Source organism: Erythrolamprus reginae, chromosome 8 (assembly GCF_031021105.1).
Source record: "Erythrolamprus reginae isolate rEryReg1 chromosome 8, rEryReg1.hap1, whole genome shotgun sequence".
NCBI classification, from domain to species: Eukaryota; Metazoa; Chordata; class Lepidosauria; order Squamata; family Dipsadidae; genus Erythrolamprus; species Erythrolamprus reginae.
Window position 1 is genome coordinate 45,855,522 of NC_091957.1, and position 24,707 is coordinate 45,880,228.

The 24,707-nt window shown below is 43.0% G+C and overlaps 2 protein-coding genes across 3 annotated transcripts in view; one reads left to right on the forward strand and one right to left on the reverse strand.

The window, feature by feature from the left end:
• Positions 1–151: 151 nt before the first annotated feature.
• On the reverse strand, positions 152–7,568 carry RPL36A (ribosomal protein L36a). Its single transcript, XM_070759826.1, has 5 exons — positions 7,487–7,568; positions 5,546–5,651; positions 3,603–3,670; positions 1,076–1,198; positions 152–216 (listed from the first exon to the last, which is right to left on the reverse strand). The coding sequence occupies exons 1-5, from the start codon at positions 7,487–7,489 to the stop codon at positions 196–198; spliced, it is 321 nt and encodes a 106-aa protein (XP_070615927.1). The 5' UTR covers positions 7,490–7,568; the 3' UTR covers positions 152–195.
• Positions 7,569–8,006: 438 nt separating this feature from the next.
• The window catches only part of BTK (Bruton tyrosine kinase), a 46,605-nt gene continuing 29,904 nt past the window's right edge, over positions 8,007–24,707 (forward strand). Inside the window, exons 1-3 of one of the 2 annotated variants that reach the window (XM_070759854.1) lie at positions 8,007–8,058; positions 19,850–20,060; positions 23,415–23,513. In XM_070759854.1, the coding sequence (XP_070615955.1) occupies positions 19,920–20,060; positions 23,415–23,513 (240 nt within the window). In that variant the 5' untranslated portion in view covers positions 8,007–8,058; positions 19,850–19,919. Of the gene's footprint in view, positions 8,059–10,921; positions 11,108–19,849; positions 20,061–23,414; positions 23,514–24,707 lie in introns of those variants that run through there. The other variant, XM_070759853.1, reaches the window with a different exon arrangement.

Sequence of the window (24,707 nt, forward strand, 5' to 3'; positions counted from 1 at the left end):
ACAACTGAGAAAGCTTCCCTTCCCACACATCCCAAGTCAAGGGCAATTTCTTCAGCTAACCACATTCCTTATTTTGTTGAGCTTTATGGCAAGAGCAGCCTTCGTATCAGATGAACTCAACAATGATCGGCAAAGAAAGTACAATAAATCATTGGGTTCTGACAGAATTTTAATGGGTTCCATACCAAAAAATATCTAGAACTGGATGACCTGGCCCTGTGAAGAGAAAAATAAGACATCGACTAAGCATCTGCTATAGTGACAAATGAAAACATATTTTGTTCAATTAGAAACATAGAAGTCTGACGGCAGAAAAAGACCTCATGGTCCATCTAGTCTGCCCTTATACTATTTTCTGTATTTTATCTTAGGATGGATATATGTTTATCCCAGGCATGTTTAAATTCAGTTACTGTGGATTTATCTACGTCTGCTGGAAGTTTGTTCCAAGGATCTACTACTCTTTCAGTAAAATAATATTTTCTCATGTTGCTTTTGATCTTTCCCCCAACTAACTTCAGATTGTGTCCCCTTGTTCTTGTGTTCACTTTCCTATTAAAAACACTTCCCTCCTGAACCTTATTTAACCCTTTAATATATTTAAATGTTTCGATCATGTCCCCCCTTTTCCTTCTGTCCTCCAGATTAATTTTCAATTTTGAAAAGTATCCTTGTCTTAAAAAGCAAATCTATGAACTCAGAATCTTGGGACACAGAAGAGCCCTAGATAATATTCTCTAACCTGGTTCTCCCCCATTTTCCCCAAATGTGAAAAAATAGGCTGCAATGCCTACAGATGTACTGAGACAGATGTTATTTTAAAAAACCAACAAAAGGTATAACTTCAAACATTTATCGTAGTTAAAGAAAACTAGCCGATTTATCACTTTCCTATATATTCCTTACTCAAGTACTCAATTTATTCTTTGCATTCCATCCAATTCAATGGCTAAATCCATGTGAGAGCTACTTCTTCTAGAACTGCTAAGCGCATATTCATCCAAGAAGACCAGTCTTGTTTCGTAACACTAAAGTAATGGACCAACCACTGCCCAGAATATTGCTCAAACGGTACCTTTCTCTTCTTGTCTCCTCCTAACTCGAAGTGCTTGCACCTCTTAATCGCCAGCATCCTCTTCGACCTACAATTTGGCTCCACGCACTCCAGTCTCAGCACAATCTTCTTGGTGGTCTTTGCCTGCAAGCAGGAAGGAGGAGGCGTCACATACACACTCAAGCCAGATCATTGCAAAACTTTACCCCTTCTCGGTTTTCTCCACATCTGCTGCGAACTTTGGACTTGGAAGGCTAGTAATAAACTTAGATTTCTGGAAAGCCTTTTTATAAAAAATTACCTTTCTTGATTTGTGATGTAATCAATAATGTCAGCCCCGCCCCCCCAAAAGATAGACTAGATTTACAGTGCTGTGTAAATGGGAACTGTGTTTATTGCAATAGCTACAGTTAAGAGAATTTGGCAAGTCTAAATGTGCTTCTCTTCTTCACTTTATCTTCATATTTACGGAGGGTCTTGTCTGGGACTTGTTATTTTCTTGGCCTGGGCTCAAGATTCGTTTTACTGAAACATAGAAACATAGAAGTCTGACGGCAGAAAAAGACCTCATGGACATGGTCCATCTAGTCTGCCCTTATACTATTTTCTGTATTTTATCTTAGGATGGATATATGTTTATCCCAGGCATGTTTAAATTCAGTTACTGTGGATTTATCTACCACGTCTGCTGGAAGTTTGTTCCAAGGATCTACTACTCTTTTAGTAAAATAATGTTTTCTCATGTTGCTTTTGATCTTTCCCCCAATATTTGTCTTGATAGAACCCGAGGGGTGTGGTGGCCTAGAGATGGAGCTCTCGCTCCACAATCAGGTTTGATCCTAGGTAGAGGTAGATATTTCTCTCTCTGGGCACACTGAGATTGTATCTGCTGGATAAATTTATGGGACCACCTCCGCCCTCATACCTCACTGTAGCCAGTAAGGGCCCACAGAGTTGGCCTTCTCCAGGTCCTGTCTGCCAAACAATGTCGGTTGGAGGGACCTTGGGAAAGAGCCTTCTCTGTGGCAGCTCCGACACTGTGGAATCAACTGCCCCCAGAGATCTCTCCCTACCAGTCTTCCGAAAAACTGTTAAGACCTGGCTTTTGCGGCAATTAGATTGATAAATATGCAGGGGGTTTCTTTTTTATGATATGGCTGTTTTTGTCCCACTGTTGATTTTATTGTTGCATTTTTATTGCTTTTTAAAAAAACTTGTTGTATTTGTGACTGCTGTTAGCCGCTCTTGAGTCCGTTTTGGAATGAGCGGCATATGAATACAATAAAACTCCGCACTGGTGGCAGGAAGGGCACCTGGCCAGTAAACACTCCGCTCTATTTAATTGCTCAGACTCCCGCAAGGGATTATGTGGCCATTGAAAGATTGTCTTGATAGCAGCTCTACCTACTGTCCTTCAAAGAACACAATCCTGCTACAGCCCCTGCTAGCATCCTAACACATCAAAGAGGGCTGTGAAAATATTTACTGAGCCTGGACATAGACTGTTTCAACTCCTAACCTCAAAACGTCGCTACAGAGCACTGCACACCAAGGCAACTAGACACAAGAACAGTTCTTCCCCAAATGCCATCACTCTGCTAAACAAATAATTCCAACATTGTCAAACTATTTACAAAGTTTGCACTACTATTACTACTAGGTTTTTTCTCATCATTCCTATCAGCCACTTCCTCCCACTTATGACTGTAACTTGTTGCTTGTATCCTTAAGATTTTTTAAAATATTGTTTCCAGATTGCTTATTTGACTCGTATGACAATCATTAAGTGTTGTACCTCTTGATTAATGTATCTTGTCTTTTTACGTATACTGAGAGCCCAGCACCAATGACAAATTCCCTGTGTGTCCAATCACAGTTGGCCAATAAAGAATTTATTCTAACAAAGAAAAAGGATCAAATTCTGTATCTTCCATTGTTGTAGAAATGTCTAGTTTTTATTATGAAAAAGTAAAGAGTTGAGGATAGATCTGCCTTATTTTACTACACCAAAGGAGTCAGAAGTTTATTTATTTATTAGATTTGTATGCCGCCCCTCTCCGAAGACTCGGGGCGGCTAACAACAATAAAAAAGACAATGTGAACAAATCTAATATTAAAAATAATCTTAAAAACCCCAATTTAAGAGACCAATCATACAAACAAGCATACCATGTATAAATTCTATAAGCCTAGGGAGAAGGGAAAATTTAATTTCCCCCATGCCTGACGACAGAGGTGGGTTTTAAGGAGCTTGCGAAAGGCAAGGAGGGTGGGGGCAACTCTAATATCTGGGGGGAGCTGGTTTCAGAGGGTCGGGGCCGCCACAGAGAAGGCTCTTCTCCTGGGTCCCGCCAAACGACATTGTTTAATGCTTTTTCCTTTTTCCCTTGCTTGCCCCCACTATCGTCTTCCCTTTCTCCTTTCCTTGTTTCCCTAATATTTGCTTTTATATGTCATATTGTAAATTAATAAAACTATTTTTTTTTAAAAAAAATCATCTATCTTCCCAACATCAAAAAGATTTAACAGACCTCCAAGGGAAGCTTACCTTCTTGCGAAAGATGGGCTTTGTCTGACCTCCATAGCCACTGCGCTTACGGTCGTATCTCCGTTTTCCTAAAAGAAAAGGTTTTTCAGATTAAAATCACGGGTCTTGTTTCTTCTCAACTGCAAACTCAGAGTGAATAAACACAGCAAATTTGGTCAACCCAATCATCTTTATTTACTAAGTTTTTTATACTATGGCTGCTGAAAATTAGAAATTTATATGGCTGCTGTTCTTTATGGGACGCTTCAGCACTTCAATTCCCTTCTGCCCCCGGGCTTTTCAGAATGCCCAATTGCAGATCAACCCCCCCGCCCGAATACTGAGGGTTTTTTTTTAATGTTCTTTATATGCACAAGCAGTTTAAACATTTTTCTTTACTCGCCGCCAAAATGTAGTGCAATGTGAAAAAGGTGACCCCTGTATCTCTAGTTTGGATGGAAATTCTAATTCGAATTTAGAGGATAATCAGAACTTCAGAAAAAACAATTGCTGCCAACCTGCCTTTCATTGAGGACCTGTATACTGCATGAGTCAAAAGGAGGGCTGCGAAAATATTTACTTGTTCTGCTGGCGTGTTTCAACCGCCCGTAATTACAGGGTAATTAGTCCAGGAAGACACACACCACACGATAAAAGGAAAACCCAAAAGTTTTTATAAACAGAAAAACAGAAACAGCTCCCTTTTTAAATGTCAAAGGGATTTTCTGGTACACACAAGGCACAGGTTAAATGCAATCCAATTGCTCACCCAATAACTGGGACATTGAGTCCAATTCTAAAGTCCAGAGAGTCCACACACAATCTTGAACAGCACAAAAATCCATGATCTTGACGAAACAATGAATCAGATAAACTGCCATGAGGCTAAAACACCAAGCTGCACTTTTATCTGTAGCACTAATTACAGCAGCCCCACCCAACCACAGGTGGCCTTATTTTCTCTTGTAATAAACCTTCAGTTGTTGTCTCCTATGCATCACTCTACGCATGTGTGGATGTGTCATTAATTATTGTTCAGAATCCAGGGATGATACAGATGACTGATCTCCTCCTGGGCTGTCTGCCAAACTCCCATCTTCCCTGTCACTCACGCTTCCTTGGTCAGAGGAGGCTTCGTTGGCAGATTCCATCAGGAGCAAAACAGGCCTGCGGCATGTGGATGTTTCCCCCACATCCACCTGCACATTCCTTGGGGCAGGAGTTGGGCCAGAGCTAACCACAACATTTACTGATCGCTCGCATTCTGGACATAAATAGTTTCAATTCCTACCCTCAAAACGACACTATAGAGCACTGCATACCAAGACAATTAGACACAAGAACAGCTTTTCCCCTCACTGCCATCACTCTGCTAAACAAATAATTCCCTCAACACTGTCAAACTATGTACTAAGTCTGCACTATTGTTAATCTTCTCATCATTCCCATCTTGGGTAACAGTCTATCCTCCATATTAACCTACCCAGGCTTGATGCTCTGGGGAATCCAGAACATGATTCCATGGTCTTTCAAGACTGACTAACTTTGTTGCTTGTATCCTTACAATGAATATTGTTTGTTTCCTGATTGTGTTGTAAGTGTTGTACCTCATAATTCTTCACAAACTTTTCTTTTATGTACACGGAGAGCATATGCACCAATGACAAATTCCTTGTGTTTCCAATCACACTTGGCCAATAAAGAATGCTATTCTATTCTATATGAATTGAGAGGACAGTCCTTTCCTCCTCTTATAAGGAAACAAAGGCTTTAAAAGTGTGTGTGTGTAGTATATATTTAGAAACTGATGCAAACGGCAAATGTGCCTAAGAATAAATCGAAGAGTGGAAAAGAAATAAGGCCCCTTTGCTTTCATAATTAAAAGAAATCAGGAAGTGAGAACACAGTGCTTTAATGCATGGAGGGCTAATTATAGAGAAAAGGATGTGATAAACACAACTCACCTTGCGCATACAAAGACTCTTTACCCTTCTTGTATTGGGTGACTTTGTGAGGCTGATGCTTGCCACATTTCTTGCAGTAAGTCCTGCGGGTTTTCGGGACGTTCACCTGTCAAGGAATCAGTTTTACACCAATTAATAGAATTCTACATTCCCCAGTCTTCCCTTAACACTTTAAACCCCTAAATTGCAATTTTCCATTCCCTTAGCAACCATTCAGATTATTACTCACCATGTTTATTTATTAAAGTTTATTAAAAAAAATATTTATTAAAGGCAGATGAAAGTTTGGCAATGACATATGACATCATCGGGTGGGAAAAACCGTGGTATGGGGAAAAAACCCACGAAATGTTTTTTAATTAATATTTTTGAAAAACCGTGGTATAGACTTTTCGTGAAGTTCGAACCCGCGAAAATCGAGGGAACACTGTAACACGAGCTGGAAGGGACCTCAGAGGGGCGCGGCATACAAACCTAATAAATCTAATCCAATCATCTAGTCCAACCCGCTGCTTAGACAGGAAGCCCTACACCACTTCAGACAAATATGAACTTCAGCTCCAGAACTGCGTCCTTCTGCTGAATTTTGAAGTCCCTAAACCTTAGAAATCACCCAAGCAAGGAAAAACTTCTGGCTCTTCTGAAGCAGGGTTTATTTTGTTATATTTTTAAAAATTCCACCTGTATTAATTTATAAATAACTCAAGGCTGCTTAGGGCTCACCAACTGACTAAAATAGTCTTTCTTGTAGCAAGTAGAACCACAAACTATCAATCTCAGTTTTACCCTAGCATGTTGTGCAAAGGCTGCCCCTGTACCCGTTGTATGATTGGCTATTCTGTTAATTGCAACTGTCAATTAGAAAAGTTTGTAAGAAGAAACCATTTTCCCCATAGGAATCAATGTAAAAGCAAATAATGCGGGCAATTGGGGAAACCAGAGAGAGGGTGGAGACCCTGTTTTTTCCAAGGAGATTCCTAGAGAGGTCCCACAGAGGCTTCTCCACGCCTTTTCCAGCCCTGTTTCCTCCCAGGAGATTCCTAGAGAGGCCCCACGGAGACTTCTCCCTGCTTTTTCTGGTTACAGTTTTGGAGGCTCAGGTTTGTAAGTGGAAAATGGTTCTTGAGAAGAGGCAAAACAATCGTGAACACCCAGTTCTTATCTAGAAAAGTTCATAAGTAGAGGCGTTTTAGGTAGAAGTAATAATAATAATAATAATAATAATATATATATACTGTATATATACATGGTACAAGCTGATACAGAAGATGAGCCTGTAACCTAGAGGCTAAGGCCACTGCCTTACAAGGCAGAGCCCCAGGTTCAAATCCCAGTAAGGTTGTGGCTACCTGATGAAGGCAAATAAGCCGGAAATAGATCTATAGTAGTCTCCCTTACTTTTCATTATCAGCAAAAATATGTTACACACACACACACACACATAAATCAACCAACCAACCAACCTCTCAGGAAATGTGGGGGGGAAATTACGTTGGTCCATTGAGAAGCATTCAAAATCCACATCATGAATTGTTATAATCCATTAATGCATAATCAGGCTTGGGGAATCAACAGCTAAGATTTAACAATCTATAATGGACAACAGAGAAAAACGGGACGGGAGGGAGACGGAAAACTGAAAATCCTGGATCAGTTCTTTTAAGTATCACGGAGTCTTTTAGAGGGATCTGATTGGCCGCTGCACTGGGAAGTAGGCCTAAGCGAAGGCAAGGCTGGTAGTGGGGCTAAGGAAACCATGTCCTTTATTCCTTCCATATTTCGCTCCGGCTTTACCGAATATAAATCCACGTTCCTTTCCCCCCCGCGTCCCATCAGAGCTCCACGGCCATGTGACTCGGTCCTAGCCGCTTCCCTGGACTCCACTTCGAGGCCCCAGCCCTCAGCCCCGGCGGCGGATGGAACCGGATTCGGTTAACTCACCATCTTGCCGACGTTAGCGGCGCCCAGAGAAAGAGCTTCCCGCCGGAAACGGAAGTAAAGACTATAGAGCAGGGTGTGTGTGTGTGTGAAGGAAGCTGGGAGGATAGAGTGCAATACCCAGCCTACAGAGTTTGGAAGAAATAAGGAAACCTCGGCTGCCCCCTTTCGGAAAAGGCAGGAAGTGGATGTGTACGGCAGTAAATACTGTACAGTATTCTACTCATGATAATTCCCTTTTTCTTCGTTTCGTGAAAGCTCGGCCAGTGATTTTGGTTCAAATCACTCAAATGACCAGAGGAGGAACCGTGTTTAAATGCCATAAAAGCAAAAAAAGCAGAAGGGTGGTTTCCAACCCCTATCCTCTCTTTTTTTTAAAATAGACACTTTTCTCTGGAAGAGAAAAACTAAAACAAAACAGAACAGGTCATCGCTTGTTTGGAGCGAAATTCGCGGAAAGAGGAAGCCTCGGTGGCTTTGCAACCTTAAGACTTTTTTCTTTGCAGATTTCAGCCGAGGTGAGGCCAAGCTTGCGAGAACTTGAGTCTCTACATCTGCAAAGAACAAGCCAGAAGGTATTTTATTAGAGTAGAGTAGAACAGAACAGAACAGAATAGAAATATAATTCTTTATTGGTCAAGTGTAATTGGACACACAAGGAATTCGTCTTTAGTGCAGATGCTCCCAGTGTACGTAAAAGAAAAGATACAGTACATTTGTCAAGAATTATGAGGTACAACAACACTTAATGATTCTCAGGGATCAAATAAGCAATCAGAAAACAATCAATATTAATAAAAATATTAAGGCTACAAGCAACATACAGTCCTAAGTGGGAGGAAATGGGTGATAGGAATGATGACAAAAAGCTAGTAGTAATAGTAGTGCAGACTTAGTAAGTAATTTGACAGTATTGAGGGAATTGTTTGTTTAGCAGAGTGATGGCATTCAGGGAAAAAAACTGTTCTCGTGTCTAGTTGTCTTGGTGTGCAATGCTCTGTAGTGACGTTTTGAGGGTAGGAGTTGAAACAGTTTATGTCCAGGATGCGAGGGGTCAGTAAATATTTTCCCTGCCCTCTTTTTGACTGGTGCAGTATACAGGTCCTCAATGGAAGGCAGGTTGGCAGCAATTGTTTTTTTTCTGCAGTTCTGATTCTCCTCTGAAATCTGTGTCGGTCTTGTTGGGTTGCAGAACCAAACCAGACAGTTATAGATGTGCAGCTTAGTTTGTCAAACATTTACGAGACAGCAGGTGTAAATATAAACATGGGCCTGAACGAATACAAATAAATGGGGACAGTAGAACAAGTAGGACGGTAGTAGGCTGGTTTATTTTTGGCTAAGGTCTGTGGTTTGAAATCAATCAGATGTGACTTATAGTCATGACTGAACAAACCGGTGCCAAGCCAGATGTCAGAATCCAGCCTAACAAAGTGAAGTCAATTATTGTGACAAGAGACATCTTAGAATTAGACCAGTCTGGAAAAACCCATGTTTTAATTTTGATAGTTGCAAAAAAGAGGAGACAGGTTGTGGCTAGAATCAACATTAACAGATTCAGTAAATACAAAATGTACCATATTTTTCGGAGTATAAGACACACCTTAGTTTTTGCAGAGGAAAATAGGGAAAAGAATCTGCTTACCAGGTAATCATCTGGCTAGCATCATTAGCTAGCACATTATTTTATCCCCTGGTTAGGCCTTTAAAAAAACTTTCTTCGGAGAGAGCAACAATGAAAGAGCTTGCAAGCCAGTAAGAGCTGAGAACATCATTAGCAACTTGAAAGAAATATTCAGAGCAAGTAGAGAAAAAAAAATACGGTACTACAAATACGAGGCTTGGAAAACATTCCTCGCAGAGAGAAACAATGAAAGAGCCCGCAAGGTAAGAGCTGGGAAGATCATTAGCATCTAGTCAGGGCTGAAAAAAAGAGCTATATTCAGAGTATAAAACACTCCCAAATTATCAGTTTCTTTTAGGGAGAAAAAGGGTGCGTCTTATATTCTGAAAAATACAGAATGTGGTCAGAGACACTTATTGTGCAAGGCCCTTACAACCGGACCTTTACAACTAACATTAAACCTCCTGCAAAAAGGAATTTCCTCTGTGAACTGGCTTTGTACCACACAACAAACCATTTTATAAAACATGTAAAGAACAGTTGCTGGAAGTGAGTACATGTCTTATTTAATGAAAAGAAGGACTAGGGGTAACATGATAGCAGTGGACCCCGGATTTCAACCCCAAGCTACAAATATTCTCATTTATTAGTTGTCTTCCTTGGATTGTTTCCCCTTTGCAGCTAAGCTCGAACGTAGCTATTTGGGTTGTCTTTTTGTGCTTTGTTGTGCCACCTATTCTTCCAAAGGGCCACTGGTTAGAAGAGTAGCAAGCTTTTGAATTCCACAGGACGTTTCCAATTCAACGGTTGGAAGAAGAATCCTGTACACAACCCTTTGGTAGAAAGCTTTGGTTGGTCCCTTTTCGACTCCAGGTTTGGCTTCCAATTGTCTATCCCAGTGTTTCCCAACCTTGGCAACTTGAAGATATTTGGACTTCAACTCCCAGAATTCCCCAGCCAGCGAATGCTTGCTGGGGAATTCTGGGAATTGAAGTCCAGATATCTTTAAATTGCCATGGTTGGGAAACACTGGTCTATCCATTTGTTGGGCTGTCTTTTCACACCTGGAGGTGATGTCCCTGCCTTTGGAGGGGGGGTACAGAGACTATTGATTCCTCCAGTGAAGGGCTGCAAAAATTTTTTACTACCACGCTCTGGGTGTGGCTTATTTTGTGGGTGTGGCTTGCCAGCCATGTGACCAGGTGGGAGTGGCTTGATGATCATGTGACCAAGGGGTGGCTTAAAGGGTCATGTGACTGGCTTAAAGATGGCCAACTTGACATCACTCACGTCAGGGGTTTGGGTTAGGGTACCTGGCCTTTCCTCGCCTCAAAGAGATACAATTTTCCTTACTACTATTGAACATCCAAAATACTATTTAATTCTATGTATATATATGCCATATGTGTACATACATATTACACACAGGCACACAAGAATATACATTATCTATTATATAAAGTATATGTACACACACGCACGCACAGCTCTTCTAAAATTATACACATCCAACCTCATTTACTGCGAGAGGAAAAATATACCCAGAGCCCAGAAGGGATTAAAAGAAAAAAAAATTCAAATTTTTTTCTACCAGTTCTGCGTACCTGGCCAAAATTTTTCTACCGGTTCTGTGTACCTGATCGTACCTGTCGGAGCCCATCGCTGGATTCTTCCCTCCCCCTAAAACCTTAAAAAAAGATAAAAGAGTCTTGTCTTGCACCCATGTGGCCTCTCGGTGAGAGGAAACAGAGGCAGCTTGGTCAGAAACTTAGAAAAGAGGAACTGAAAGGGTGGGGTTAGCTCAGCTACGACCCAGAGTTGGACGGCTGCATGTTGTTTGATGTGGCTCTTCAAATCAGTCTCCTCCGGCTCCTGCCATCGCTGTCGGCCTCTGCTCGGAGATCAGAAAGGCAGAGGGGCTCCCATCTCTTTGGATCTGGAGGGTCCTTGCTGAAAGGATTTCCCTGTAATCTGCGGAAGGAAGGAAGAGGAGATAGCCAGTAAGTTAGTTTTTTTCTCTATATCTCTATCTCTATTTCTACTACTTCTTCCTCTATTATCTCTATCATCTCTGCCCGTCTGTCCGTCTCTCTTTCTCCATCCATCCATGCATCCATCCATCCATTTAATCTATCTCTTCTTTCTTTCCTTTCTCTCCTTTCTTCCTTTCCTTTCTCTCTCTCTTTCCTTCCTTCCTTCCTTCCTTTTCTTTCTCTCACTCTCTTTGTTTCTTTCTTTGCTTCTTTCTTTCCTCTCCCTCCTTACTTCCTTTTCTATTTCTCCTTCCTTCCTTCTCTCTCTGCTTCCTTTCTTCTCTCTCTTTCCTTCCTTTTCTCTTTCCTTTCCTCCTTCCTGCCTTCCCTTTCTCTCTCATTTCTTTCTCTCTCCTTCCTTCCTTTTCTATCTCTTTCTCTTTCCTTCCTTCCTACTTTCCTTCCTGTTCTCTCTCCTTCCTTCCTTCCTTCCTTCCTTCCTTTCCTCTCTCTCTTTCTTCCCTTTTCTCTCTCTTTCGCTTTCCTTCCTTCTTCCTTCCTTTTCTCTCTCCTTTCTGGGTCTTTCTCTCTCCTTCCTTCCTTCCTTCCTTCCTTCCTTCCTTCCTTCTTTTCTTTCTTCATTCTAGCAAGGAAAGAACTTTTGAGCAATTGCAACAATTGCTCTACATCAGTATTGGGTTAATGCCTGGGGAAAAAAATAAATTCAGTGCCAACATTTTACATAATATTGACCTCTGTCGGTCTGCTACATCTCCTCTAACGTGGCACCTTTCTGGGATTATAGCCTGGCAAATCTCTGAGAATGCAGCTGTCCACTCTAGGAAGACTGAAAGCTCACGGTTTATGCATTACAAGGTGATTCTTGATTTAAAAAAAAATTACACAGAAGAGGCAGCTGCGCTGTTTAACAGATGTGTGCATTTTTCAAGAGAGACGCACTCTTTCTTCCTATTTTGCATGGGCATTTTGTAGAGGCCTAGGTTTACTCAGAAGCAAGTTCCGTCTAGTTGGCATTTGTAGGATTTCAGCCTTCTACAGAGATGCTGGCTGGATTCACACACCTGCCGCTCATCTGTATAATTTGTGGTTTACGAAGCACAATGGCTACATTCACATGATCTGTGGTGTTAAACCCACACACAAATAGATGCAAAGAAGGACACAAGGTAGAAACTGGGCACAGTTAGCTTGAAAGGAAGACAGGCAGGGCAAGGATTAGTGGACAATTTTTTATTTTATTTTATTTTGTTTGTTTGTTTGTTTGTTTGTTTGTTTGTTTGTTTGTTTGTTTGTTTGTTTATTTATTTATTTATTTATTTATTTATTTATTTATTTATTTATTTATTTAGTCCAATACATAATACACATTGAAGAGAATAGATATGTGGTAATATAACTAAAGAAACAAATAGAAGAAAAGATATAAAAGTATAGGTGAACAAATTTGAAAGGAAGAAAAGATAAATGAGATAAGGAGAGACAATTGGACAGGGGACGGAAGGCACACTGGTGCATTTATGCCTACAATCTGAAGCCATCTTGTGTGGGCATCTATTGTGCATCTATTTTCTTAAAATCCCAGAGGGTAGATTCCAGATATTATGGAAACTGTCCTGTCAGGAGCACCATTTTGACAATGGATACCGAGAAGAATGTAAGGTTGGCTTAGCTGACCATCTGCAAGCAGAAGAATGTAAGGTTGGCTTAGCTGACCATCTTCAAGCAGAAGAATGTAAGGTTGGCTTAGCTGACCATCTGCAAGAGAAGAATTTAAGGTTGGCTCAGCTGACCATCTTCAAGCAGAAGATGGGTTGGGACTACAGGCTGTCTTGATTGATCTTAGGGATTGCACAGCTCCCAATTTTTCGTTTAAAAGTTTTATTTATTAGTTTTTCCAATCTAAAAACATCACTATAATTTAATACAGATCTATACCCGTTGTCATACATTTCTTACATTACATCTATATAATTATATACATTATATTTCATGTTTATATATTTCTCATTCATCCTTACACATTTTATCACAGTCCCTTGCTTCTATTTTCAATCCAATTATACCAATTATTCCAAATCTCATAATATTCTAAGTTACTTGTTCCCTTAATTTCCATTGGTATCTTGTTCATTTCTGCACATCGGTAAATTTTGTCTATAATATTGTTTTCCGGCGGAATCGTTTTATTCTTCCAAACTTGTGCATATGATATTCTTGCAGCTATTGTTATAAACGTCATTAGATATGATCGGCATTGGTTGCCAATCAATTTGCGGTCACAATTCAAAGTGTTGGTTATGACCTTTAAAGCCCTTCATGGCATCGGACCAGTATATCTCCGAGACCGCCTTCTGCCACACGAATCCCAGCGACCAATTAGGTCCCACAGAGTGGGCCTTCTCCGGGTCCCGTCAACTAAACAATGTCAGTTGGCGGGCCCCGGGGAAGAGCCTTCTCTGTGGCGGCTCCGACCCTCTGGAACCAGCTCCCCCCAGAGATTAGAACTGCCCCTACCCTCCTTGCCTTTCGTAAACTCCTTAAAACCCACCTTTGTCGTCAGGCATGGGGGAACTGAGATATCTCCCCTGGGCCTATATAATGGATTTTTAAAAATATTTTAAATTGTAAATTATTAGATTTGTCATGAACTGTTTTTATTGTGTTGTGAGCAGCCCCGAGTCTACGGAAAGGGGCGGCATACAAATCTAATAAATAATAATAATAATAATAATAATAATAATAATAATAATAATAACAACAATAATATTGTATTTTTTGGGAGTACTTTTTCCTCCTCATTCCTAATAACACCATTCCAGGGTAAATTCTATTTCTATGTTTGCTATCTCCAATAGCCATTTGTGTATTATTTTCCAGAATCTTTTTGCTTTGGGGCATGTCCATCAAATGAAAGAAGGTGCCTAATTCTTTGTTGCATTTCCAACATTTTAAATTTAAATTTCAGTAAATTTTCCCTAATTGATGGTGCCAGATACCATCTATAAAACATCTTGTAATAATTTTCCTTAAATGCCACTGATTTTGTAATTTTGCAATTTATGTTCCAGGTCTCCAGCCCCCAATTTTTCATAAAGCACAATGGTGAATGGTACATGCTGAACCAGTGCAAAAAAAGGACGGTTTTTTTGGTACCCCAAAATGATAACCATTTCCTTGACTAGAGAAAAATGTGGTTCCTCCCTCCCCCGCCTTTTTAATTCCAGCTGTTTTCCCAGGCTACAAGGGTCTAATATCTAACAATAATCTAATTACATGCCAAAAGTGCTGTGTCTGCATAGCAACAGCCGGCTGTCAGATTCGAGCTCGCGTATCCCTCTCCAGGGTGCTGATTGGGCGCGAAAGCCCAGTTACTTGTTAAGCGGGAATATTCCTCTGTATGTGATTGGTAGTTGCCTCAGAAGGCGTCCTGTATATAAGTCTGTGTACTCTTGTTTGTTTCTTAAGCCTGTACCTGCCCAGTTGGCACGTTCTGATTAAACTCACATGTTCTGGTAAAAGGCCTCAGTTATTATACTGGCGACGAGATTTCAGCCCTGCATTTCCATTTCGCATCTGTGTCTGCAGTAAGTGACAATGTCTGTACAGCTTACTTTTCCCCCTTTCAACCCACAAGGGGAGACCTGGGATTCCTACGTTGCCCGATTCGACTGCTTCCTAATCTCGAATGGGTATACCGAGATTTCTGGGGACCGTAAAAGATCTTATTTTCTCGGTTTCTGCGGCCCCGAAATGTTCGAGACTGCCAGAGCTTTATTCGCTCCAGTCTCTATCCACGATGTGCCTTGGGAGACTTTCCTGTCAACTCTCCAAGATCATTATGCCCCAGCCCCGTCACGATGTGCCCGGCGATACGTTTTTTATCAGAGAAACCAGGCAGAGGGTGAATCCATTAATGAGTTTGTGGCCGCTCTCCGCCGAGCTGCATTATATTGCGAGTTTATGGATTTGAATGATTACTTGCTGGACAGGCTAGTGTTCGGAGTCCGGGATGGCCGCCTTAAACGCCGCTTGCTGGCCACCCGGGATTTGACTTTTCAGACAGCTTTAGCTGAAGCTCGCGCTTTTGAGCTTTCCACACTATCTCTGGCAGCCATGGACAGCTCGGTTAACGCGACGGCCAAAGCGCCAGCGGTGCCTGAGACCCCGAAAGCCGCTGCGGAAAAGGAGGGCGGCAGCGAAGTTGAGGAGGAGGAAGTCTGCCGGCTGGGTGCTTCTAGGGGTCGTGAGCCTCCTGCTAGTCGCCCCCGCCCCCCTCTGTCCCCATGCAGGGGTTGCGGGGGAAACCATTATCGGTCAAATTGCTCGTTTAAAGAAGCGGCTTGCCGGCGTTGCGGGGCCAGAGGCCACATTGCGAGAGTCTGCCGTTCCCGGAGGTCCCCTCCAGCCGCCCCTAGAGAGCAGAGGGAGTTCCAAGGCTTCAATCCCCGTTGGCAGAGGAGATTTTCTTCCACTAAGAGGGATGACTGCAATGCCATCTATAGCTGCCCGCGCCCAGCTTCTACGTTTGTGAGGAAAACCTCAGTTTCTTCTGACAAGATCTCCGTGACGGTTCGCCTGGGAGGCGTGAATTGCTCCATGCAAGTGGACACGGGCTCCGCGCATTCATTGGTATCCTGGGCCACCATCAAGAAATGCATGCCCGGGTTGAGCAAGAATCGGTTGCAGCCATGTACTGTGACTTTACGGGACTACCAAGGGGCGCCCATTCCGGTGTTGGGGGAAGGGAGATTCCCTGTCATATTCAAATCGTTCATGGGCAGGTTGCCTCTGATGGTGGTGGACGGGCCCTTCTCCAGCCTCCTGGGTTTAGACTGGTTTAAGTCTTTGGGTTTTTCTGTTGCGGGGGTGAACGCTGTGAGAGGGGAATCAGTATTTCAAGGGCTTACTAAGGAATTCCCCTCCGTCTTCGATGACAAGCTGGGTTGCTACACTGGAACCCCGATTACTTTTAGCCTTGATCCCAAAGTACCAGCAGTGAGGCTGAAGCCCCGCAGGGTGCCCATTCCCCTCAGGTCAAAAGTAGATGCCGAATTGGACCGTCTGATTGCCCAAGGGGTGTTAGAGCCAGTTGACCAGGCTGTCTGGGAGACCCCACTGGTCATCGCTTTCAAAGGGGATGGGGGATTGAGATTGTGCGGGGATTATAAATGCACTGTTAATAAGGCCCTGGCTCACCACTCATACCCGCTCCCAGTGGTGCAGCAGTTACTTCACACTCTGGGCAATGGCAAGATCTTTGCCAAGCTCGACTTATCCCAGGCTTACCAACAGCTCCCCGTAGACCCCTTAACTGCAGAAGCCCAGGCGATTATAACACATAGAGGGGTGTTCAGGTGCCACAGGCTACAATTTGGGGTCTCTATTGCACCGGGCATGTTCCAGGGATTGATGGAGCGGTTGCTGTATGGGCTGGAAGGCATGGTGCCCTACTTTGACGATGTCCTGGTCTCGGGGAGTTCCGAGGACGAACTTCTTCGCAGGGTTAAGAAGGTTTTGCTTAAATTCCAAGAAGCGGGACTGAAGCTCAAATCCAAAAAGTGTGTCTTTGGGGTTCCAGAGGTTGATTTCCTGGGATTCAGGGTGGATGAGAAGGGAATCCATCCCACCCCTGAAAAGACTAGGGCCATTTGGGATGCCCCCAGACCCCAGTCGAAGGAGGAGCTGCAGGCTTTCCTTGGTCTCTTGAACTTCTATGCGGTGTTTATCCCGCACAAGGCTTCGGTGGCAGAGCCGTTGCATAGGCTTCTGGACAAGCGGTATCGCGATCCCGATCATTGCGAACGGCTATATGGCGATTTTTCAACCCGGAAGTAAAAACACCATCTGCGCATGCGCGCCCTTTTTTCTATGGCCACGCATGCGTAGATGGCGCCGGGCAGATCAGCTGCTGGGCGGCTTCCCTGGGTCTTCCCCCTCTTGCTGGCGTGAGGGCGAGCGGCGGGCATCAGCGAGGAGTTTGCGTGGGTGGCAGGGAAACCCCAGCGCCGCTTCCCAGCTGAATCCTGAAGCCAAACGCGGAAGTTCGCTTCAGGACTCAGCTGGGAAGCGGCGCGAGCGAACGGCGTGGGCGGGCGAAGGGCGCGCGGGCAGGCAGGCGGCGGACAAGCGGCGGGCGGACAAGCGACGGGCGCGGCAGCAGCGAGGAGTTTGCGTGGGCGGTGGGGAAACCCCAATCTTCGGCTCCTCGCTGCTGCGGCGGAAGTAAAAACACCATCTGCGCATGCGCAGATGGTGTTTTTACTTCCGCACCGCTACTTCGCGAAAAACCGATCATTGCGAGGGGTCCTGGAACGGAACCCTCGCTATAATCGGGGGACCACTGTAGTCACAAAGGAATTTTTGCCATTACTATGCTGAACACTTCATTCCCACAGCACTTTCTTAGACCTTGAGATATTTAGCCATATATCCTGTTTCACCCAGAATAAAACACCATCAGAAAATAGCATGATTTTTCCGGAGGCTCAGAATATAAGCCCTACTCCAAAAATAAGCTCCAGTTAAGATTGCCAGCCAAACAGACACATTTAGTACAGTGATACCTCATCTTACAAACGCCTCATCATACAAACTTTTCGAGATACAAACCCGGGGTTTAAGATTTCCCCCCCTCTTCTTACAAACTATTTTCACCTTACAAACCCACCACCGCCGCTGGGATGCCCCGCCTCTGGACTTCCGTTTCCAGCAAAGCACCCATTTTTGCGCTGCTGGGATTCCCCCGAGGCTCCCCTCCATGGGAAACCCCACCTCCGGACATCCGTGTTTTTGTAATGCTGCAGGGGAATCCCAGCAGTGCAAAAATGAGCACTTTGCTGGCAATGGAAGTCCAGAGGTGGGGGTCCCCAGCGAGGGGAGCCTCAGTGAAATCGCAGCATCGCAAAAACAGAGAGGTCCGGAGGTGGGGTTTTGAAGACTTCGGTGTTTTTTGCAATGCTGTGATTTCACTGATGCTCTCTTCACTGGCAAGCCCCACCTCCGGACTTCCGTTGCCAGCGAAGTGCTCATTTTTGCGATGCTGGGATTCCCCTGCAGCATCGCAAAAACACAGAAGTCCAGAGGTGGGGTTTCCCATGGAGGGGAGCCTCAGGAGAATCCCAGCAGCGCAAAAACGGGCACTTCGGCTGGCAAAAGGGGTAAATTTTGGGCTTGCACGCATTAATCGCTTTTCCATTGATTCCTATGGGAAACATTGTTTCGTCTTACAAACTTTTCATCTTAAGAACCTCATCCCGGAACCAATTAAGTTTGTAAGACAAGGTATCACTGTATTGTATTTCCCTGAAAATAAGACCTAACCCCAAAATAAGCCTATTGCCTCTTTTGGAGCAAAAAATAATATAAGACCCGGTCTTAGTTTCAGGGAAACACAGATAAAAGGACTATAATGTTATTATCCTCCTCATCTTTTCCTTTTTCTCATCTTCTCATTTCTCATCCTTTCTTTTCTTCCCATAGTTCCTACTACCTTCCATTACTAACTTATGATTTATCAGTTGTTGTTTTTATCTGATGATAAATGACTGTAACTATTATTTATGATCTGTGACGTATCACGTTGTTTGTTATGTACATTGAGAGCTTACACACCAGAGACAAATTCCTTGTGTGTCCTATCACACTCGGCCAATAAAGAATTCTATTTGAATCCATTTTGGAGTGAGCAGTATATAAATACAATAAATATTCCATAGGCATTACTGTCTCCATCCATATCTGTGTGGTAGAAATTGCAAATAAATTAGCTTTCAAGAAGCACCACTATATTCTGGCTATCTGACCATTACTACTGAAGTAATTAATCTACTACCTACCTACCTACCTACATCCATCCATCCATCCATCCATCCATCCATCCATCCATCCATCCATCCATCTATCTATCTATCATCTATCTATCTATCTATCTATCTATCTATCCATCTATCCATCTATCCATCCTATTGCTGTCCTATATCTCGTATACCTTTCTTCTATTCCTATATCTCTTCTTCTATTCTTTCATTGATATGTTCTCTTCCTATATCTTCTCTTCTATTCTTTCTTAGATATATTTTACTATGAGTATCTCCTTAAAACCCACCTTTGCCGTCAGGCATGGGGGAATTGAAACACCTCCCCCGGGCATGTTCAATTTATACATGGTATGCTTGTGTGTGTGTCTGTTAGTATATGGGGTTCTTTTAAATCTTTAAATATTTTAAAGTTATTTGGATTATTTATGATTTGTTCTATCTTGTTGTGAGCCGCCCCGAGTCTTCGGAGAGGGGTGGCATACAAATCTAAATAATAAATAAATAAAATAAATAAATATCTATCTACCTACCTATCTACCTACCTACCTACCTATCTACCTATCTATCCATCTATCCTATTGCTGTCCTATATCTCATATACATTTCTTCTATTCCTATATCTCTTCTTCTATTCTTTCATTGATATGTTCTATTCCTATATCTTCTCTTCTATTCTTAGATATATTTTACTATGAGTATCTCCTCTATAACCTTCATCATGTATTTTACTATGTGTATACCCACTAAAACTCTCATTATGTATTGGATAAAACAAACAAACAAACAAACAAACAAACAAACAAACAAACCTATCTATCTATCTATCTTTCTTTTTTTCTTTCTTTCTACCTATCTATCATATCTATATCTATCTATCCATCCTATTCTCTCCCCCCACTCAGTTTCTCAGCATTTTTATCATTGTGGGTAGCGGCAGTCCAGCGAATTGATCACGGAGGAGGAAGAGGAATCAGAAGCAGAAGAGGAGGACGAGAGGAGCCATGTCCAATGTTATCCTAGAGAGCATCTTTCTGAAACGTTCCCAGCAAAAGAAAAAGACTTCTCCGCTGAATTTCAAGAAGCGCCTCTTCCTGCTGACAGAAAGCAAGCTCTCTTACTATGAATACGACTTCGAACGCGGGGTAAGTCCCGGAGACCTCAACGGCAGGAAACAAGACTGGCGCAAAGTCTTCTTTAACCAGATTTATCGAAAGGGAAAAAAGGATTAGGTCTCGTTTGGTGGGACCCAGGAGAAGAGCCTTCTCTGTGGCGGCCCCGACCCTCTGGAACCAGCTCCCCCCAGATATCAGAGTTGCCCCCACCCTCCTTGCCTTTTGCAAACTCCTTAAAACCCACCTCTGTCGTCAGGCATGGGGGAATTGAAATTTCCCTTCCCCCTAGGCTTATAGAATTTATACGTGGCATGCTTGTATGTATGAGTGGTTCTTTAAATTGGGTTTTTAAAGATTATTTTTAATATTAGATTTGTTTTCATTGTCTTTTCATTGTTGTTAGCCGCCCTGAGTCTGCGGAGAGGGGCGACATACAAATCGATCAATCAATCAATCAATCAATCGAACGAACGAACGAATGAATAAACAAACAAACAAACAAACAAACAAACAAACAAACAACTGGATCCCCTCATTTTATCACCTGTTTCATCCCTAAGTTTGTTAGTATAGCTAGTCCTTGCCTTACAACCACATTCCTGTGGGTTAAATGAGACATTTGTCAAGTGAGTTTTGCCCCATTTGTTAAGTCAAGCACTGCAGTTGATAAGTTAGTAACCCAATTGTTAAGTGCAGGGGCCTCCAACCTTGACAACTTTCAGCCTGGTGAACTTCAACTCCCAGAATTCTGGGTGTTGAAGTCCGCCAGACTGAAAGTTGACAAGGTTGGAGACCCCTGGTTAAGTGAATCTGGTTTCCCCATTGACTTTGCTTCTAAGAAGGTCGCAGAAGGGGATCACATCGGGGCAGGTTCTAGCTTACCGCTGTTCTGCTTCCATGGGGGCATGTGCAGTGCCAAAAACCAAGCTTCTGTGCATGCGCAGAAGCCAAAAACAAAATGGCGGCTCCTACGGATCGGCTCTGTGAATTCATCACTAGTTTACTAACAGTTCTAAAGAACTGGTTAGAACTGGTGGGAACCCACCTCTGGATCATGTGACCCCTGGGACAGAGCAACGGTCATTAATAGGAACCAATTGCCAAGAGTCTGAATTTGACTCACTTGGCTATGCTCAGTTTTACAACTCATAGAAACATAGAAGATTGACGGCAGAAAAATACCTCCTGGTCCACCTAGTCTGCCCTTATACTATTTCCTGTATTTTATCTTAGGATGGATATATGTTTATCCCAGGCATGTTTAAATTCAGTCACTGTGGATTTACCAACCACGTCTGCTGGAACTTTGTTCCAAGCATCTACTCCTCTTTCTAATCTAATATTTAAAATAATTTTAAAAACCCTTATTTAAAAAAACCAAACATACACACAAGCATACCATGCATAAATTGTATAGGCTTAGGGGGAAGGGAATATCTCAGTTCCCCCATGCCTGACGACAAAGGTGGGCTTTAAGGAGCTTACGAAAGGCGAGGAGGGTGGGGGCAATTCTGATCTCTGGGGGGAGTTGGTTCCAGAGGGTCGGGGCCGCCACAGAGAAGGCTCTTCCCCTGGGTCCCGCCAAACGACATTGTTTAGTTATTATTATTATTATTATTATTATTATTATTATTATTAATTAGATTTGTTTTTAAAAAAATATTTTTATTAATTTTTCATAAAATGTACAGACACACATACATTTAACATAAAAGTGGGGTTGTATTTTCCCCGCTTATCTCAAAAGTATAAATTTGAATACAGAAAAAAGAATACATATTTAAATACAATTCATTATTATAAATGTTAAAAAATGATTTGTTAAATTTCTCATTAAAGTTTTTCGTATTTAAACTAATTCTAACTCTAATATAAATTCAAAGTTGTTCTCATATTAATTCTTCATATATAAACTAATTCTAATACACTTCTATAGCAAACATATTCTAACTAATTTTATTATAACACATAAATCTTTACAGAAACAAATTATTCATTTATTTGTTTATTTATCTTAACCTCCTACTGTTTCTTCTTATTTATCCATATATAAACTTTGTTCCATGTTTCATAAAATTCAGTATCTTCTTGATCATTTAAGCATCTTGTCATCATATCCATTTCAGCGCAATCTAATATTTTATTTATTAGATTTGTATGCCGCCTGTCTCCGAGGACTCGGAGCGGCAAGAAATGATGTAGCGTCTCCTGCGTGAGTGGGGGAGTTGGACTAGATCAGAGGTCCCCAACCTTTTTTGCACCAGGGACCGGCTTTAAGCTAGAGCAGGTTTCCACGGCCCGGTGGGGGGGGGGCTTTGGTCAAATGGGGGTGGGGTTATGGAGGGGTGGAGCTTAGTGACGCAGCCCTCCACACTTCTCCACAGGGCGGGGAGAATCAGGAGGCTCCTTTGGCGGCTGGGGGCTGCCTGGCTTTGTGATTTTGGCTGGGGGGGGAGTTAGGAAGGTCCTACTTCTCCCCCCCCCAGCCAAAAATTCAAAGCCTATCTGCTGGATACGGGCGATGAGTGGGACAGAGCGGCGCGGAAGCCTCTTGCAGCTGCTGCCACAGCCACCGGCTTCGGCACCGCTTGTCCCGCTCATCGCCCGTATCCAGCAGATAGGCTTTGAGTTTTTGGCTGGGGGGGGAGAAGTAGGACCTTCCTAAGTCCCCCCCCAGCCAAAAACTCAAAGCCTATCTGCTGGATACGGGCGATGAGTGGGACAGAGCGGCGCGGAAGCCTCTTGCAGCAGCTGCCACAGCCACCGGCTTCGGCGCCGCTCGTCCCGCTCATCGCCCGTATCCAGCAGATAGGCTTTGAGTTTTTGGCTGGGGGGGAGAAGTAGGACCTTCCTAAGTCCCCCCCAGCCAAAAACTCAAAGCCTATCTGCTGGATACGGGCGATGAGTGGGACAGAGCGGCGCGGAAGCCTCTTGCAGCAGCTGCCACAGCCACCGGCTTCGGCGCTGCTCGTCCCGCTCATCGCCCGTATCCAGCAGATAGGCTTTGAGTTTTTGGCTGGGGGGGGAGAAGTAGGACCTTCCTAACTCCCCCCCAGCCAAAATCACAAAGCCAGGCAGCCCCCAGCCGCCAAAGGAGCCTCCTGATTCTCCCCGCCCTGCCCGACGCCCCACCCTGTCCTGCATAATGTCCTCTGCCGGGAGGGCAGCGGCGCCGCGGACCGGCTGGAAAACCCCAACGGCCCGGTCCCGGTCCGCGGACCGGCGGTTGGGGACCTCTGGACTAGATGACCTACAAGGTCCCTTCCAACTTAGTTAATCTGCAACTGCATCATCTTTCCAGATGCACAAATTGTAGCTAGAAATTTTAGGCCTCTTAAAAAAAACAACCAACCACCTCCAAATATTTTCACTGTCTTCTTGCAGCGCAGAGGAAGTAAGAAGGGCTCGGTGGACATTGATAAAATCACCTGCGTTGAGATTGTGGTTCCAGAAAACAACCCTCCTCCAGAACGGCGGGTAACGGTAATGAGACATTTCCCCCTCTTCTAAGAATGCTGATTTAATCCAGGATAGGTGGCCTGTTGGTGGGCCATTCTTACTGCAACTCGTCCTGTTAGAGCAGTGGTTCTCAATTTTAATTTAATTAATTTTAATTTATTAGATTTGCATGCCGCCCCTCTCCGGAGTCTCGGAGCGGCTCACAACAATCACAACAATATACAAATCCAATATTTAAAAAAACAAAAACATTTGAAAACCCATCATTAAGAACCATACAATACAATCATACCATTCATAAAAGCCATATACATGGTATGCTTGTAAGTATGAGTGGTTCTTTAAATTGGGTTTTTTAAGATTATTTTTAATATTAGATTTGTTTACATTGTCTTTGTACACTGTTGTTAGCCGCCCCGAGTCTTCGGAGAGGGGAGGCATACAAATCTAATAAATAAATAAATAAGTAGGTAGGTAGGTAGGTAGGTAAGTAAGTAAGTAAGTAAATAAATAAATAAATAAATAAATGTGGGGGTTGGGACCCCTTTGGGGGTTGAACGACCATTTCACAGGGGTCGCCTAAGAGCACGGGAAAAGACAAATTTCCCACGGTGTTAGTAACTAAAGTTTCTATTCTGGCACCTTGGGACATATTTTTTACAATCTGACCAATCAGGAGTTTACAGTGGGAGTGTCCCTCTAACCTTCCTGCCAATCATCTTAAAGCTCTGTTGGGAGAATTGGCGCTCGGCTTATGGTTGGGGGCCACCACAACGTGAGGAACTGTATCGAGGGATCGCGGCCTTAGAAAAGTTGCGAACCTCTCTGCTAGAGTGAGCTGTTAGTCAAGCAATGATAAAAAGCTTCCTTTGCTGTTTTGTTTTTTTATTACGGTATCCAAATTCAATTCAATTAAATTCAATTTATTAGATTTGTATGCCGCCCCTCTCCGAAGACTCGGGGCAGCTCACAACAATAATAATAAAAACAATATTCCAGCGAAAACAAATCTAATATTAAAAAGCACATAAAACCCTATCATATTTTTAAAAAGCAAACAACATATACATAGCCAAACATAAATATAAAAAAGCCTGGGGGAAAGGTGTCTCAACTCCTCCATGCCTGGCGGTATAGATGGGTCTTGAGTAATTTACGAAAGACAAGGAGTGTGGGGGCAGTTCTAATCTCCGGGGGGAGTTGATTCCAGAGGGCCGG